The sequence below is a fragment of the Talpa europaea genome (genome assembly GCF_964194135.1).
Source record: "Talpa europaea genome assembly, chromosome: 7".
Classification (NCBI taxonomy): Eukaryota; Metazoa; Chordata; class Mammalia; order Eulipotyphla; family Talpidae; genus Talpa; species Talpa europaea.
In genome coordinates, this window is record NC_140074.1 from 1,439,449 (window position 1) to 1,457,310 (window position 17,862).

The following is a 17,862-nucleotide window of genomic DNA, read 5'->3' on the forward strand; positions in this document are numbered from 1 at the left end:
TATTCGGGTGCTGGTCCCTGATCGGATTTATGATTGGCAAATATTCCCCCTATTTTGAGGTGGCTCTTTCACCTTCTCGACAGTATTGTTGCAGCAGGAAAGTCTTCCGTTTTGATGAAGAGCGACACAGGTGTCCTTTCTCCTGTTGCTTGTGCTTCGGTGACCCCAGGCCCTAAAGACTCACTGTGTTTTCTCCGAAGGATGTGACAGTTCTCAGTTCTTCGCGGTCTGCGATCTGTGCCCATCAAGCCGTCTGTGTGGCGTGAGGAAGGGCTCCGGCTTCATCCTGCCTGTGACGTCCTGTCCCTGAACCATTGTGGAAGATTGTTCTTTTCCCCCGAATGGCCTCGGGGCCTGCATCATTTGAGCATCCCAGGGAAGGGTCATTTCAGGGCTCTCGACTGGACGCAGCCCGTGTCTCCACCCACTCTGGCATAATCGCTGTCGCTGTGTGGGCTTGGAAATCACCAAGCGTGAGCCCTTGTTCCTTTCAGAGACTGTTCTGAGGATTCCGGGTCCCTTGCATGCACCTTCATGTGGGTTTTAGGATCAGCTGGTCAATTTCTGCCGAGAAGTCAGCCAGGGTCCCGACGGGGGCTGGGGTGACTCTGGAGATGAGTTCGGGGCGTATTTTTGTCTGATAGTTGGCCCTGGGCTTTGTAAGCCGGAGGTGGCTTCTTTCCATTTACTGACGACTTTCATTTCTTCACAGAAACATGTTCTCATTTTTAGGGCTCAAGTTGCAGTCTTCTAGTGTGCGATTTATTTGTGAACATGTGATTATTTGGGATGATATGGTCCCTGGACTTCCCATTTCATTTTTGCATGAACTGTTGGTGGCTGGCGGATAGAAACGCGGCTTTGCTTGCCGTGCCGGCCTCGCGCCCTGCAGCCCGGCTGACGTACCTCCTTAGTTCTTGTCACTCTGCAGAGGCCGATTGACCGTCTTCCGCGCGCCGGGTGACAGCATTGGCGCAGACGTAGCTTTGCTTCTTTCCAGCCTGGAAGCCTGTTTCTTTTCCCCGCCCGGCTGCCCCGGCCAGGACCAGTGGTGCAAGTGATGACAGCAGAGCAGGCAGCTTGGCCTCCTCCCGCTTTATTGCTGGTCTTGGGGGGCCGTCTCCCCCATTTAAGTGTGATGTCGGCGGTGGGGTTTTCACGGCCTGCATCAGGCTGAGGAGGCTTTTGCTGCTAGATACCCAGCGCCGCAGCCGTCAGGTGTGGGACGTTGTTCTAACGAGCGAGCTGGCCGTCCGGTTTGCTCTGACCGTGCGGTGCCCCCAACCTCCATTCCGGGGCTAATCCGGCTTCATCGGGTGTGTAAACCTTCGTCTATGTGGTTGGATGTGGGGTGCTACTGTTTCGTCGGGGTTTGCGCTCTGTTCACGAGGGACAACGGCCTGCGGCGCCTGGGAGCCTGGCCTCTGCTGCGGTCCCGGTGACCGGCGCCTGCCGGAGGGGTTTGTGAAGAGCGGGTGCTCCTCTGGGAGCGCCCTGTCCCCGCGGGGCAGCTCGGCCGGGGCCTTTCCATAGCTTTAGCGGCCCGTGTCCCCCCACGCCCAGCTGGGAGGGTGTCGCGCGGGGTGTCCCGAGTCTCCTGTGTGTGAGGGGGGGTCGCCGCCCCGGTGCCGCCGAGCCCGTTTGGCCTCTCAGGCGTCCCTGTCTCTCCCTTCGGCGGTTCAAGGTTTGCAGCTTTCCTTGGTCTTTACAAAGAACCAGCTTTTGATGTTGCCGACTTTCTCTTCTCGATTTCATTAATTTCTACCTAATCTCTATCCTTTCCTTCCTTCTGGGCTGGGTTTGCTTCGCCTTCTTTTTCCCGGTGGGGCTAGTCCCTGGGCCGCGGCCCCCTCTGCCCCCCTCCAGGGAATTGGGGCGCTCTCGGGTGCGGGCCGCGCATGCCTCCCCCTGCCGTCGCTTCCTTTCACTCACCTCAAAGCTTTTCTGACACCCCTTGTGATTTTGTTGTGATTTGGCCCATTGGTTACATAAGTGTGCCCTGGAGTCCCGCCTGTTTGTGAGTTTTCTGATCTCCCCACTGTGACGATCGCCCCTTTAACGCCTCCGTGGTGAGAGAACACAGCTGCGGCCCCGCCCTTTGGAGGCGCTGCGGCCTGGTCCTTGCTCAGCGGGCGCTGGCCTGCAGGTGCCCCAGAGCTGGAGAAGACCCTCACGGGGTTCCTGGGAGGGGCGGGGCCTGGGCAAGGGTGTGGCAGCGAGCCCCGCACCCCTGTTCTTGAGGAGGGGCACAACTCACAGGCCACTGGCTTCCCACCTCCCTGGAACTTTCCAGATCAGGAAGGAGTGTCTGACCTGCCGGGGGGCCGCTGCCGTGTTCGACATGTCCTACTTCGGGAAGTTCTACCTGGTGGGCTTGGACGCGCGGAAGGCAGCCGACTGGCTCTTCTCTGCAGATGTCAGTCGGCCTCCAGGTAGGGCGCGCACTGCTCGTGCTCTGGGCCGTGGGCTCAGGGGCGCAGCCGGGCACTGAGGTCTGACGGCCAGCTGAGCTTGACCTGCCCACCTTGACCTGCCCACCCGCTGGGTCACTCAGTCCCAGGGCCTGCGGGAGTGGGGGCCCCACAGGGGATCCCGCCGAGTGGTGACTGGGCCTGGCGGACACCTATGCTGACAGCTCACGGGCCCCTCCTGCCCCAGGCCCCCGGCTGGGCCTCCCCCTGCCCCAGCCCCGGCCTCCCCCTGCCCCAGCCCCTGACCTGGCCTCCCCCGTCCCAGGCTCCACGGTGTACACCTGCATGTTGAACCACCGTGGGGGCACGGAGAGCGACCTGACCGTCAGCCGCCTGGCCCCCGGCCCCCAGGGTTCCCCCCTCGTCCCGGCCTTTGAAGGTGAGAGCTGCCGGCGGGAGCAGCGGCGCTGCCCACGCGGTGTCTCCTGAGACCGCGGCACTGGCGCGGGGTGGGCTGCGGGCAGCTGTCATGACCTGCAGCGCCGCCCTGGCAGGGCCCGGGGGAGAGGCCTCGCTCTGGGCTGCGGCCCACGCGGTGACCGTGCCTGGAGCGGCCCTGGGGCCCCGGCTGCCTGCGGGACGTGACCCCGCAGGGATGGCGGCTTCCTGCCACCGACACCCGTGCTGACGGCAGTCTGGACCCGCGTAGCCGCCCTCCTGGGCCCGGCAAGGAGAGACCCCAGTCCTGGACTGTCCTGGACTGCCCCGGCGGCCCCTCCGCCGCTGCGCGCAGGCTGTGCGGGGGCTCAGCTCCGGCTTCGCTCCGGCTTCCCTCCCGCCTGCGGCTCCTGAGCTGCCTCCTTCCCCAACTGGCGAGGTGTGCAGGGAGTGGGGAGCCTTCTCTTCCCCAGGAAGGGCCCCTGGGTGTCCCCGTGCTCGCGTGGGGGCCACCGGGGGAGGGTCACAGGCAGCCCGCTCAGAAGACCCGGCGGCCCCACGGCCCCCAGCCCCGGCTCGTCTGCAGCAGTTCAGTTGCCTCCTCAGCGGGACTCAGTTGCCCCAGGAGGGGGGCTGAGCTCTGCCTGGGCGGGGAGGGATGGAAGGAGAAAGCGGGGATCATTAGTTAACCAGGGCAGCCCCGCAGCAGTCCCCGAGCTCCCGCTGCGGCGTGCAGGCTCCGAGGCTCCGGGAAGCAGCCGGGGCCCAGCAGGGGGTCCTGGCTGTGGGGGGCCTGTCTTGGGGGCCCAGGCAGTGGGCACGTGGCTTATATTCAAGGCCCTTCAGGGTGGATTTGGGGGCCGGGGGCTGGTGGGGACTCTGGGCCGCTGGCTTCTGGAAGCAGAGGGTGCTTAGCGAGCGAATGTTCGTTCTTTGCCTGTTCCTTCCGTCGCCATTTGCTGAGCCTCCGCCTTACGGTGGCGAGGGTGGGTCGGGCCATCCAGGCCGGGACCCTGCAGCACCGGTGAGGCCCCGGTGGGAGGTGGCACGGGGAGTGCCCACCCTCGCCACACTAGGACCCTCTGAAGAGGGCCCCAGACAGGGCTCCCTTGGGTGGGGGCCCTCGGGCGCCTGCCTGTCTGCCCCCCTGCCCCGCTCAGTGGGTGCCTCTCTTCCAGGGGACGCCTACTACCTGGCCGTGGGCGGCGCCGTGGCCCAGCACAACTGGTCCCACATCTCCACGGTGCTGCAGGACCAGCGGCTGCGCTGCCAGCTCATCGACAGCTCTGAGGACCTGGGCATGATCAGCATCCAGGGCCCGGCCAGGTGAACGGGGACTGGACACAGCAGGGCCCAGGCCGGGCGCTCCAGCTGGGACCCCGGGGGCAAAGCCACTTCCTGGTCCAAACAGTGCACTGCCGTGGACGGGCGCTGCCCAGACAACAGTGCTTGGAAGCTTTTCGGCCAGGTCACCCCACGCCCCACCCCTGTCAGAGCACACGTGTCTGCCCGCCTTGCTGTATCCCTGGTCCGTGTGCGCAGACCCTGGCGGGGCCTGTTACCCTGTGTCTTGGAGCAGGCCACGCAGCAGCTCCCGGCCGGTCCTGGACCGGCCGACCCCCTCCCAGGGGAGGGGTAGCTGTCTTCGTCATGTGGTCCTGGGCCAGGAAAACCAGTGCTATCGAGGGACATTTGGGGGAGGCACGAGGGCTGCAGTCTGGGAGCTCTCTGGAAGGGCGGTGCGCCGGGCAGCAGAAACGACACCCGCAAGGCCCTGTGGCAGGAGTGTGCCGGGTGTGGCGGGAGAAGCAGCAAGGTCTGTGGAGAGGGGTGGCAGGAGGTGTGCTCAGAGGGTCGCAGACAAACGATTTGGGTTTTACTGGGGTCCCTGATGCTGGCCAGCAGGCGTGTGAGGAGCCTTGGGGGCCAGGTGAAGCAGGCACTTCCAGGAGGGGCAGAGGCCGGGCCTGGATAGTCCACAGCCCAGTGGGACGAGGACTGCGAGTTGGGTTTGGCGAGCTGGCAGTGCCCGTGGCCTTGGCGGGAGGCCGGCTGGCTGGGCGGGGCTGAGAAGGGGGCAGGAGTAGAACGAGGCAGGGAGCACCGTGAGATTTCGAAGGCGAGGGGCTGGGTGAGCCCCACCTCCACATCTTGGGGTGCAGGCAGCCTCGGGCAGGGAGTGGGGTTTTTTGTGTGTGGGAGGCTGCTGGGCAGGGGAGGGGGCGCCAGCCAGGCAGGTCAAGGCGTGGCCCCGGGGACGCCGGCCTCCTCCGGCCTCATTAAGGGCTGCTCCAGGCGGGCGGACAGGGCCGCTCCTGGAAATCTTAACTCTCTCCTTCAGAGTGTCCTCTCTCCCTTTCAAAAATAACCCACGTCTCTCGGGGGCCCAGTGATGCGGCCACGTCGCAGATAAGGGCGGCACTTCCTGAGCTCTGGCCGGGGGCTCTTAGCCTGACACCTGGGCCGCATCGGGTGGCCCTCGAGGGTGCCCCCGGGCCCGGCGGCTGGACGCCTCCGCCTCCTCTGCGTGACTCAAACCCAGGAGGCCGCGTGAGGCTGACGAGCCCTGGGGCGCCGGCTCCGGCCCCCACTGGCCAGCCCACACCCTGGGAGGCCTCCTCACTGTTGGGGAGCGCCAGGGCGCTGAGGCTGGGTGGGGGTGAGGGCTGAGTGGGGATGTCGATCTTGAACCTGGGTCTCTGATCAGGGGCCCGTGGCCACCAGCACCTCCACTGGCCCCTTGGGGCGGGTCGGCCACCCTCCCGGGACCTGGGGTTCCCCTTAGCCTTCCCACCCTGGCTGAGCGGGCCTGGCCCGGAGCCCCTGGGGCGTGGGAGGACGTGCTCTTGAGGCTGGGCTGGGCTCTGTGGGGGCCGGCTCCGCGTGGTGTGGTGGGGGGCGGGGGCTACATGGGGTCCTGGCAATCACAGGCGCTGGGTCTGCTGGCGTGGGCGGGAGCTCCTGGCACCTGGTGGGGTCGGCAGGCGAGAGCAGCGGTCACCCTGCAGCCCCAGCACCCGCAGGCCCCGCGGGTAGAGGCGGGGGAGCTGTCTCTCCCCACGGGAGCTCACCCACAGGGCCAAGCCAGGCTGTTCTCAAGCAGCCCTGCTTACTGCGTGCCCTCCTGTGTCAGGCACGTCGGGATGGGGGCCCTTGGCACGAGCTCCTCGTTTCCTAGGGGGCTTCCTGGGGCGGAGATGTCTCCAGACAAGGGGCCCCTGACCCAGACTTGGGGAGTCACGGAAGACTTCCTGGAGGGGTGGGAACCTGGGCAGGAATGCAGGGAGCCCCTCTCCTTCCTGGGTGGGGGTGCAAGGTGCCTCAGGAGTGCAGGTCTCCGCCACACAGAGGCCAGGCTCCGGGTCTGTGGGTGGTTAGACACCTGCCCCAGCCTCGGTTTACCTGGCTGAGCAGGGGTGAGCTGCCCAGGGCTCTGGGTCTTGCCGTGGTTCCCGCGGAAGGCTGTTTCCTATCTGCCCGTGTTGGGAGTCTTCGTCGTGGTGTGCTCTTATTATACTTGTTCTCGGTCTGCCCCTCGAAGGCAGGCGCTGTCCTGCTCACGGCCATATCTGCAGCGTCTCCCCAACCTGGGGCTGCACTAGGAGGGCTTGGCGTTTGTTGACTGACTGACTGATGGACTTTGTTCTTGCTCACAGCCGGGCCATTCTGCAGGAGGTGCTGGATACAGACCTGAGCAACGAGGCTTTCCCTTTCTCCACCCACAAGCTGGTGAAGGCCGCTGGGCACCTGGTAGGAGGCGCTGCCCCTGGGCTGTGGTGGCAGGAGCACGCAGTGAGGGAACACGCCCAGGGCTGGGACTGGAGCTGGGACATCCTGGGGCACGTTTGCTTCCCTGGGCCTCGTTCCCCATTGTGAAATGGGGACCGGATGGCCTTGCCTTGCAGACGGCTTGGACCCCTGCGGGGTGACGGACGAGGTCAGCCTCCCTGTGCTCCGCCCAGGATCTGGCACCGCTGGGGGCCCAATCTCCCCTGCCAGGCGGGCCAGCCTCGGCCTTGCTGTGGCACAGCCGCCGCTACGTCCCCTGCTCACTCTGTGGGGCGCGTCCCCTCAAGTCAGGGTGACTGGTGGGCCCCTCCTGGATGTGACAAGGCTGGGGCCCGGGCAGCCTGCTGCTCCCCAGCTGTCCCTGTCCTCTGAAGTGACCGCTTATCCTTCCCTGGCAAGGGAGGGTGGAAGGGAGCTGGCTGCTCTGGGGGTGCTCCCCTTCCCAGCCCCAGCCCTACAAAGTCTGGGTCCCAAGAACTGGGTCCCCTGCTGAGCCCAGGTGGTGTCAGAGCTCCATGGGACCCAGCTTCGCAGTGACCCTTGGCCAGGACCCCGGCTGCCCTCAGCGTCCTTGCTGGGACATAAGCCCCGTGACGCCGCAGCCGGGAGCCGGTGGTGAGGTAGGGTCACCAGTGGGCGCCCCCGCTGGCCGGGTACTACCGGCACTTGGCAGATCTCTGGGGGGCATCTTGTGCTTTTTAGGGTGTTAGCAATGTCCCCGGCTTTACCCACCTGAGGCCAGGAGCGCCACCAGCTGTGGCAAAAACATGTCCCAGTTGTCCAGGGGCTACAGGACCAGAGCTGTCCCCAGGAAGGCAGGCGTGTGGCTGTCCCCGCAGTCAGCAGGGCCCATCACGCCCAAAGCAGGATGGCCAGTGTGGTGAGCCAGGCCCTGCACCACCTATGACCCCCCAATGGAGCTCAGAGAGAGGCTGGCAGACTGCGGGTCCCCAGCTAGTGAAACAAAAGACAGCCAGCGGCTGAGGGCGTGGACAGTGGCTAGGTAGGGGTGTGGACAGCGGGGGCGGGGGGGAAGCGTGGACTGAGGCCTGGAGCGTGGACAGCTGCAGGTGGGGCATGGACAGTGACTGGGGGTGTGGACCGAGGCCTGGGGGGCGTGCACAGCGACCTGGGGGTGTGGACAGCGGCCTGAGGCGTGGACAGCAGCCGGGGGGCGTGGACGGAGGCCTGGGGGTGTGCCCAGTGGCCTGGAGGCGTGGGGGGGACCGCGGTGGGGGGGCATGGGCAGGGGCCTGGGGGTGTGGACAGAGGCTTGGGGGCGTGCCTTGCCTCCCCTACTTCCTGTGCGCGATGGGGGTGGGGACAGTGCGGGGGCGCTGGAAGGGGACAGGACCTTGGCCTGCGAGGGGCTGGAGGTCCAGGGCCGAATCTGCCCTGTTAGCAAATAAACAACGTGGTGAGGATGGGCAGAGGCTGCGGGCTGCGGAGACGCTGATACAGGCGCTGCCGAGGCTGCGGGCGCGGGCAGCCAGGGTCTGTCCAGTTTGCTTCCTGCCCCTGGCGCCGGGCTGCCTGCGGGGGCCGACGAGGGGGGCGCTTGGGAGCGCAGCACAGGGGGACCCCAGCCCGCCGTCCTCCTGCCCGGGGTCGTGCTGGGTCCTGCCTCCTCAGGCGCGGGATTCTGACCGGTGGACGCGGGAGAGGGGCGCAGAGGCTGGCAGGGCTCAGCCCGTGTGAGGTTTGGGGGTGGGAGGGGAAGACCAGGGGGCTCTTCCCTCCAATCCGGGCACCTGGCACTTGGGCTTGTGAGGTCCCTCCAGCTGCCTCCCCTCCAGGCTGGACGTCCTGGCCAGATTTCCAGGATGGGCCTCTCCCCGGGTGAGGGCGGCCAGACCAGGTGGGAGGCCCTGAGGGGCCGGGCGGGCGCGGTGGAGTGTGGGCTGCCCAGGCCGCCTCTCCTCCTGGCCGCTGCTGGGCGCCTGCCGCTTTGGGAGAGGGGGTGTGGCTGCTTGCTGAGCCTCGGCTGGTGATGGCGGCCCGGGCGGCCGGTGCAGACCTCACTGCTGGCGTCACCCTGGTGGGCCCTGGGCCGCCTCAGACTTCTTGTTCGCCGCCTGACAAGGTGGCCTGGCCCGCGGGAAGCCCAGCCGTCTCAGGACACGCAGACCTCCCGGCACGGGCTGAGCCGTCGCAGACAGTGTCGCCCCTTTCTCCCCCTGCTGTCCCAGGAGCAGCCTGGGGAGGGGGCGTGGGGCTGGCGGGCAAGTCCAGTAACCCAGAGGTCAGGTCACTGCCCCTGCCTGTGGCCTGCTGGGAGCTCCTTGTCCTGCCCCAAGGGGACTCGAGTCTCTGCTGGGCCAGGGGATAAGCGCTGAGGGCGGAGGAGTCAAGGGTGGGCCTTGGCGGAGGGGGGATGGGAAGGTCTTGCCCTGCCGGGGTGACCCGCATCTTTTCCCCAAGGCTTCGGGGGGTGTTCACTGAAAATTAGGCCTCGAGATAGGCAGATCAAGTGCTTATTCGAACCGGAAAAGCAGCTTGAATTCAGCTGTCATAGGTGGGAACAGAATGTAACTGTTCTTGGCAGGAGGGGCCCCAAGTTCTCAGTCGCCCCGACCTTATGCTATTCTGATGCGGAGCTGCCTGGGCAGGATTCAGCCCGCCTGGCCCGGTGGTCAGCAGCAGGGTGGCCGGCAGCAGGGGGGTCAGCAGCAGGGATGGAAGATCGGCCTTACCTTGGGGCAGCGATCTCTGCACTGCACGGTGGTGGTCGTGGGAGGCCTCCCAGAAAATTTGATGATATGTTCGCGGGGCGTGAGCCAAACGCACCGCCACTGGCTCCTTGGGGCCGATGTTAGAGTTTAGCTGACTTTGAGTGGCCCAGGCCACCCTTCCCGGATGGCCCAGGCCCAGGGCTGGGTGGTCTCCCCTTCACTGGCCAGCAGGGGCGTGGGCAGGCCGGCTGCCAGCAGGACCTCAGCTGCAGGTGGGAGCTGGGTCAGTACAGAGCCTGAGGGTCTTGGGTGCAGCAGAGCAGGGAGCCCACGGGCTGGCGCCTATAGGTCAGTGGTCAGTCTAGGCCTCAGCCTCCCCCTTGGCAGCACAAAGGCTCAGCAAGGCATCCTCTCTGGGCTGCCCCATCGGCCTGCAGACATCCTGCGTCCCCAGTCAGGGGAGTTTTGGATTCCCCTGACCACACCCTTCCTGGCTCCTTAGTCCTGACACCACCCCCTGTGGCAAGGATTCGTCCATATGCCGGGTCCAGAGGGCGCTGGTATTTATAGGTGATCTTGGGGAGAGGGTGGGTCTGGGTGGCTCCAATGCCCAGAACACAGCCTGGGCTCACGGCAGGGCAGCAGGACCCTGCTGGTGCCCACTGTGACCCACGGTGAGGGGGGAGGCGCCCCCAGCCGAGCACCCCCAACTGAGAGGAGTGGTGGTTTTGCAATCAGTCCTCTGAGACGGGCGTGTGGCCCAGACTCCGTGATGCCTGCATTCCTTGAGGGAGGGGGCGGTGCAGCCAGCGGGCGGGATGTCCTCCAGGCCAGCGAGGGTCCCGGGGGGCGCGCTCCTGGCCAGGTTACGGGGAGACGCGATGTTCTCGGGGCCTCAGCCTGGGACAGCGCAGGCCGCAGACTCGAGCTCATCATGAGCACAGCGGTAAAGTGATTTTCTCCCGAAAATTAATTTTAGGTCAAAAGGAAATTGAATTTCCTTTCCTGATGGTGAGAAGGCCTGGCCGTGGCCGTCAGGACTGGATTAGCTCAGGATGGAGCGTGCGCCCAGCCCGCGCCCAGAGGCAGCCGGAACCTTGGCGGCCCTGCCCGGAGCCTGCAGTGGGAGCCGCTGCCTGACACTCACTTTGCAAAACCTGCAAATTCAGGGCAGCCTCAGGGATGCAGGGCCTGATGGAGCCGTGGGTGCCTCAAGGAAGATGTGCTGGCCACGGCTACCACCCAGGGCACACGGGTCCCGCTAGGAGACGAGCCGTAACTCTGCCAGCGGCAGGACAGCGGCAGCTCCAGCTGGCGGGGTGCGGTGCCTCTGTGCACGCCCCCAGTCTGTGCCCCCCGGGGTTGGGAGACGGGAGCAGTGGTCAGGCAGTCTCTGCAGTTGGTGGATCCTCAGACAGGGTCATGCGTGTGCGGTGCGGTGGGAGCCTCACGTCTTTGGTTTGATGGCTGGAAAACCGGGTATGGGGTGGGGGGACAAAGATAAAAATTAGTTTCCAATCCCATCCCCACCACACCGGTGGTTCAGGGAGCTTCGTGGTGGGTTTGGAAACCAGGAAATGCAAGTAAGTGCCTTGACTTTGTTCCTTGCAAGGTTATTTTGGTCTCGTGAGAGTCCACGTGAAATGTTTCTGTGTCTGCTTCACGCTGCTGGGATTTCGTAAAGGTTGTACCGACTCCGTGATCACTGGGGGCCGCAGGGACCCCGATGTTAGGCCTCCGTGAGCACAGGTGTCCCCCGTCTGCAGGTGTCCCCGGTCTGCCGTCTGCACTTGCGGCCTGCAGTCCCTTCGCAGAGCTGCAGTCCCTTCGCAGAGCCTCCCCTCCGTGGTTGCTCCTAAGTGTTTTGTTCCTTTTGATGCTTTTGTTTTTCAAATTTCCTCATTGGATTGTTAGTGTGAGAAATGCAACTGGTTGTTATCTGTTGCTCCTGCCCCCTGCGGCATTGCTGAGTTTGCTTATTAGTTCCAACAGTATTTGGGGAGTCACTGGGTGAGAAGAGGGGTTTAAATGGAACCCGGCTGAGGTCCTTGCTATAACCTCTCGCTGCTGCCTGCGGGTCCCAGGAGAGTGAGGGGCTCTGCTTACAAGGGGCCCCTCCTTTTCAAGTCCATCTAAGCCAGCATTCCCTGGCAGGGGCTGTGTGCAGGCCCTGACTCCTGTGAACGTGGTGCTCACGGGCACAGTTATCAGAGGGGGGCACTGAGGCTGGGAGAGCCAACCCCCTCACTTCATACCCCTCATACAGAGGAAATGAGTCCTCCTCACTGCTTCAGTGGAGAAGAACATGGCCCCTTGGGGGGCAGGGGCTGTGGGCGCCTGGAAGCTTCCTCATCTGTCCTGTCCAGCTACCCCTTCCAGGGGCCCACTAGGCTCAGGCATCAGGAGGGAGCCAGACACAGTCAACCTGCCCCAGCGGGGCTCCTTCCCACCCACGCGCCACCCCCCCCCCCCAAGCTGGGCACATGTGTCCGAGGCCCCTGCAACCCGCACCCTTGAAGGGGGAGCACGGGTGATGCTTCCCGTCTCCAAATGAGTTGGCTTGGAGCCCCAACCCAGCTCCCCCGCAGGCTGTCTAAAATTAGCACCCCATTGACAGGCGTCTTTGTCAGGGGCCTACAGCTCAGCTCCGCTTGCACCAAGGAGGCAGGCAAATGTCAACAGTGTGTTTTTGGTGTCAACTTTGAGGCTTTTGAGAGGCCCCGAGGATGGCAGCTCAGCGCAGATCTGCACTCTCCCAGGCCTCCCTGGGTCCAGCGCTGGCCCTGGCGTGGCACCAGTGTGGGCCTGGTGAGCGCCGCTCCCTCGTGGGGAGAGTGGCCTGTCCCCCTGCTGCCCAGCGGGGATGGAGCCGCTCCGTGGGCTCGGCGGCCCATTGTGGACTCCCTTCTCTGCGCGGGTGTACCCCCAGGGTGCTGTGGGCTCGAGGGTGCGCCTGGGTCCGGCAGGCTGCACCAGCTGCTGGGCATAAGCCTCCTGTGGGCACAGGTGCCCTCCCGCAGCCAGCAGCCCCAGTGCACAGGTGTGCAGGGCGCACGCACCGGGCCCTGCTGACCCAAGCAGGGTGTGGAGCTGGTATCGGCATCACCCAGAACACAGCACTGCACGGAGCCCTGAGTGGCCAATGAGCTCAGCCCAGAGGCACCCCCAAACCAGAGGGTCTGACACCTTCAGTCCCCTTCTGGCCTTCAGTGCTCGAACCTGTGGTTTTCAGTCACATCTGCACCGGACGGCAGACTGTCCCGCCGCCAAGGACCTTGCTGGCCGCTCTCCCCGCCCGCCAGCCCTGCCCTGCTCCTCTGGCTGCCCAGACTCACCCAGCCTTGCAGCCGCCACCCCCGCCAGCCCCGCACTGCACTGCCCGCCCAGGGGTGCCTCCTGGGCTGCCTTGTCCTCTGGCTGAGTCCTGCTAAGACTGGAGTCCAGGTGCAGAGGCTGGGCGGGGTGGGGGCAGTGAGGACAGACTCGGGGCTGGCTGCCTGCTCCCCAAGCCTCTGAACTCCCCACAGCTGCCGCTTCCCAGCTCAGCGCAAACCACAGAGCAGCTCGGAACAAACAAACCCAAGGTCCCACATACAGGCTGTCCAGGGCGACGGGGGGTAAGAGGTGGCCAAGGTCCCTGCACTGGGGTGAATGGGGCCCCTCCAAAAAGAGATGCCCTTTCCTGACCCCCAGAACTTGTGGAGAGACCTGATTTGGAATCGGATGTTTGCAGAGGTAGTTAAGGCGCTTGAGCAAGATCACCCAGGCCTGGGGAACCTGAACCCAAAGCCGATGCCCTGAGGACAGAGCCAGACCCAAGGCGGCTGGGAGGACTGAGCGGGGGCTGAGGGGACCAGCCGCAGCCGTGGGCACTGGCAGCTGGCTCCTGAGGCAGGAGGGGCCTTCCTGGATACAGGACCCCGGAACCAGGAGAAAAGGCATTTCTGTGGTTTCAAGCCGCCAGCCGTCCTGGTGGCCCCGGGACACACGCAGAGCCTGGAAGCCGCCTGTCCACTTCACCCCTCCATGGGACACCCCTTCCTCCCTTCAGAGGTTTCTAGCACGATCCTGAGAACTCCCCTCGGGAGACCCCGTCTTGGTGGCCACCTCGGGGCCAGGCCAGCTGGCACTCACGTGGCAGCAGACACTGCCTGCTAGCAAGCGGCCACCCTGCACCATGCTGGACCCCCTGGCCGTGCTGGCCCCCACCCGGCCGTGCTGGCCCCCCCCAGCCATGCTGGCTCCCCCCACCCCCGGCCATGCTGGCCGCCCGCTGAGCCGCACCCTTCTCTCCAGGTGCGGGCCATGAGGCTGTCCTTCGTGGGGGAGCTGGGCTGGGAGCTGCACATCCCGGGGCCGTCCTGCGTGCCCGTGTACCAGGCCGTGATGGCAGCGGGCGCCAAGCACGGCCTCGTCAACGCAGGCTACCGGGCCATCGACTCCCTGAGCATCGAGAAAGGTGCGTGGGATGGGCGGCTGGGCCTCCAGAGCGACGCGGGGACAGGGGCCACAGCCCCCACTGCCTCCCCAGGAAGACCCCGAGATGTGGGCATTGTTCCAGATAAAGCCTGCTCCCTCTGCAGAGAGTGGGGGCCCAGAACCCTTTGGGGGGCCCTCTCTGAGGCCTCAGGCTGGTGGGACCGAGGCTGGAGTGTTGGGGGCTTCCGGCCAGCGGGCGTCTCCTGGAGGGCTCGTCTCCAGCCCCGCTAGGCGCTGACCCCGGCCGCCCCGCAGGCTACCGGCACTGGCACGCGGACCTGCGCTCGGACGACAGCCCCCTGGAGGCGGGCTTGGCCTTCACCTGCAAGCTCAAGTCGGCTGTGCCCTTCCTGGGGCGCGAAGCCCTGGAGCAGCAGCGGGCCGAGGGCCTCCGCCGGCGCCTGGTGTGCTTCACGGTGGACGAGTGAGTACCGGCCATGGCAGCCTCCAGCTCTGACCGCCCACCTCCGCACCCGTGGGATGCCCTCGGGACGCCTGCACCGCCGGTTCCGTCCCGCAGGCCACCTGTGCATCTCTGGAGCAGCTCAGCTCTGCTCGGGGCTCCGAGGGCGGCAGGCAGACAGCGCTGAGGTCCACAGAGCCCCTCTGCAGCCTGGCCCTCCAGGAGGTGCCCGCTGACCGCCTCAGATCTCACCTGCCACGCCCCATCCCCTCGGCGTCCCCCAAGCCACCGCGGCCCTGGCCCACAGTCTGGGCGTTGACCCCCAGGGCACAGCCGGGCACCGGCTCAAAGGGCAGGGTCAGCCGACCTGCACTCGGGGCCGGCGAGGCAGGTGACCTGCTCGTGTGGAGGCCACAGGACACAGTCTACTTGCAGACCCCGCGTCGCCGGGATGGTGAGCTCTGGTCCCAGAACAGGGGCCCCCAGGCCTGTCCAGACCCTCCCTGAGTGCAGGGGGCCGGCCAGCCTCGCCTCTCCCCACCGGCTTGGCCCTGGCACCTGGGGGCCCGCGGGGAGAGAGGTGGCACCCAGCACCCAGACCAGCCCGTCCTGGGCCCTGGCACGCGACGGGCAGCAGGAGTGAAGCCAGGGACGAGCCGCTGAGGGCAGCCTCGGCCCCAGCACCGGCCCCACGACCCGCCGGCCTCCCGCCACTCTCGAAGCTTTCCTTGTTTTCTGTTCCGAATTTTCAAAATTTAACCGTGAGCATCCCCGCCTCACAGGACTCAGGAAAAGCACTTCTGCAAAAAAGTTCTTCTGTGAAAGGGGCCAGACAGCAGGCGGCCGCCTCAGGGCCATGTTTCAAACCACGCACAAGTTAAAAGGCAAAGCAAGGGGCGCGTGCCCTGGGCTCCAGGGCCAGGCCCTGGCTGGAGGGTCCTGCTCATTCATGGCCATGCCCAGAGCTGGGCCCTGGGTCCCGCCGGGCCGGGCGCCTGCTGGCTCTGGGGTCCAGCTGCCTCTCCTGCTTCTTCCAGGAAAGTTCCCATGTTTGGGCTGGAGGCCATCTGGAGAAACGGGCAGGTGGTGGGCCACGTCCGCAGGGCAGACTTCGGCTTCACCCTGGACAAGACCGTTGCCTACGGCTACATCCGGGACCCCAGCGGTGGGCCGGTGAGTCCCCCTCCCCGGCTCCGCCACGGGGAGCCCCTGACGCCCCCAGGCCTCACACCAGCACCCCATGCTGTACCCCGAGTGCGGCCAGGGCTGCGGGAGGTGACTGAGTGATGGGGCCGGGGTGCTTCTGAGAGATTCGGACTTTGGAAGCTCCAGGCTCCCGTTGGTCAGACAGGCGAACACCCCCTTCCCCAGCCTGAGACCCAACCTCCACCCGCTGCGTCCAGGGGTGGCCTCTGGGGTGAGACAACTCTCACCTCCCTCCCTTCCTCCCTCACTAGAGATGCCCGAGGCTGGGGTGGGGCGGGGGCCGAGGCTCGGGCAGGGACTCCTCTCTGAGCCTCAGTTTCCGCGCCTGCGCCAGGGCCAGCCCTCAGGCCACCCTCGGAGTGGGGGCGGGTGACGAGGCCCTGCGGGCCACACTGCCCGGGTGTGGGCCAAGGCACAGCTCCTGTCAAAGAGCAGTAGCTCCTGCCACTCTGCTGGCTCAGGGTTTTGTCAGTGCGACCAGAAAGGAAAACCGGCTCATCGCAGGCCGTGCGGGGCGCCTTCGGGACGGCCAGGGCAGGGCGGCCGGCTCAGCTGAGGCCCGGGATGTTCAGGTCTAGTTACTAGAACGGTTCTCCTCGACGGCGGGGCGAGGGGCGGCTGGACCATCACCGAGAGGCTGCAGCTGGGCACGGGTGTTCCTCTGTGAGGGCAGAGCCTCCGCACTCCGGCTTGAGCTCAGGTTGCAAAGGGAGGGGCAGCGAGTCCACACAAGAGATGATAATATTCCTGACGGGGGCTGGGCAGGAGCGGGCAAGTCCTGGCCCAAGTTACCGGGCCCAAGACATGCTGATGCCGTCAGGGCGGGGCAGGGGTTGGGGGGCAGGCGGCCCTGGGTTCCGCTCCCACCTGCGAGGCTGCCAGGCTGGTGCCCGTGTTAATCCCCCTTGTTGCGGGACCGAGGACTCGCAGGTCCTCAGTGGGGTGAAAGGCTGGTCCCTGCTGTGCACAGCAGCTCCACAGACTCCCAGTCCGCAGATGGCTCTGCTCTGTCTGCTGGGGTGCAGGGGGCCGGGGGAGAAGGGGGCCAGGACACCCTACAGGATGCTCCCAGTATTTACACCATGGAAATGGGCAATCGCTGCCAATTAGACCCCCCCAAGATGGCTGTTAACCACTCTCCAGCACCCCTTAAGGTTGGAGCCCTGTTCCTTGCGTGGGAAGGCTCTCAAGGGGGCAGCTGAAGTTGGGGTGCTTATTAGCGAGGACCCCAAGAATCCCCCCTCCTGCGGGCATGGGGAGGCCCCATTGGCCTGTGCCACCAAGGGGGCAGCACTGCACCTGCCCACCTAGTCCCAAGCCCCTCTCTCCTAGCTCTGCGGTCCCACAGGAAGCCTTTATATTTGGGGAGGGTCCAGTCTGGGTTGCCAGGGGCCCCAAGGAGTCCTCTAATTCCCAGAGCAGAGGCTGAGACCCCTCCTTAGCAGCCCAAGGCGCCCCCTGGCTGCAGCCCCCTACCAAGGCTGACCTCAAGGTTGCCCAGGCCGAGGGGGGCCGGAGGGAGGACACAGGAAAGCGTCTGGCTGCTCGCGCGGCCACCCGCCCCACAGGACCGGAGGGGCCTCTGCCTGCAGCCGCTCGTGGCCAGGGACAGGGCCGCGGGTGGGTTTCTGCCCCTGCTCTATCCCAGGGGCCTGCCGCTGCTGGGCCAGGAGGGTGCTGCCCTGTCGGGGTGCTAGAGCTCGGGACACTGGCTCCACCAGACCTCCGCCACCCCAGCCCCCTCAGGGGCACAGGACGGGCCTGCTGGCCGCCCTCCATGGCTCCCTGTGGGAGGCACGGGAGGCCTGCAGGGGACGCGGCCGCGCGAGCCCAGCACTACTGAGCCCCCTTTGCTGCAGGTCTCCCCAGACTTCGTGAAGAGCGGAGACTACGCTCTGGAGAGGATGGGGGTGACCTACCCTGCCCAGGCGCACCTGAAATCTCCCTTCGACCCGGACAACAAACGAGTGAAGGGGCTCTACTGAGGGGGCCCAGCTCAGGACCCGCTACCACCCCCCACACCTGCAGGGGAGCCCAGGGCCTGGGCCCGGACCTCGGCCTGGCCACCACCTGGGTCCTCCGTGCCTCGGTCCAGGCCGGCCGACCCAAGCAGACGCGGACAGAGCGAGTCAGAGGACCCGGGCCGCCCATCCTGCAGGCGCTGACGAAGGCTGGTCTGCAGCGCACCCCCCAACCCGGACAGCTCGCCTCAGGGACTGCTATGTAACCCTCCCCGCCCCGGGAGGGGGCTCAGTAAACACGGGCACCCCGAGTGCAGCCAGCACGGCCGGCTCCATTGCTCTGTGGGCTGCTGGCCCCGGGTCAGGGCCCCGCGGGGCCAGGGGTGCCGTCTGCTCTGGCTCAGCTGCGCGCCTGGAGGGGAAGCTGTGTGCACTGCAGGAGGGAGGGGAATCCAGAAAGTTCTTCCTGCTGGGACCACTCATCTCTGCCCGGGGAAGGCCTC

At 66.0% G+C, this 17,862-nt stretch overlaps 1 protein-coding gene across 1 annotated transcript in view; it reads left to right on the forward strand.

Annotated features, from left to right (window-relative positions):
• The window catches only part of SARDH (sarcosine dehydrogenase), a 33,528-nt gene extending 15,901 nt beyond the window's left edge, over window positions 1-17,627 (forward strand). The window contains exons 13-20 of the mRNA XM_084238802.1: window positions 2,294-2,432; window positions 2,737-2,850; window positions 4,028-4,175; window positions 6,506-6,599; window positions 13,607-13,769; window positions 14,045-14,213; window positions 15,230-15,365; window positions 17,258-17,627. Of these exons, the coding sequence (XP_084094928.1) occupies window positions 2,294-2,432; window positions 2,737-2,850; window positions 4,028-4,175; window positions 6,506-6,599; window positions 13,607-13,769; window positions 14,045-14,213; window positions 15,230-15,365; window positions 17,258-17,383 (1,089 nt within the window). The 3' untranslated portion in view covers window positions 17,384-17,627. The remainder of the gene's footprint in view (window positions 1-2,293; window positions 2,433-2,736; window positions 2,851-4,027; window positions 4,176-6,505; window positions 6,600-13,606; window positions 13,770-14,044; window positions 14,214-15,229; window positions 15,366-17,257) is intronic.
• The last annotated feature ends 235 nt before the right edge of the window (window positions 17,628-17,862 follow it).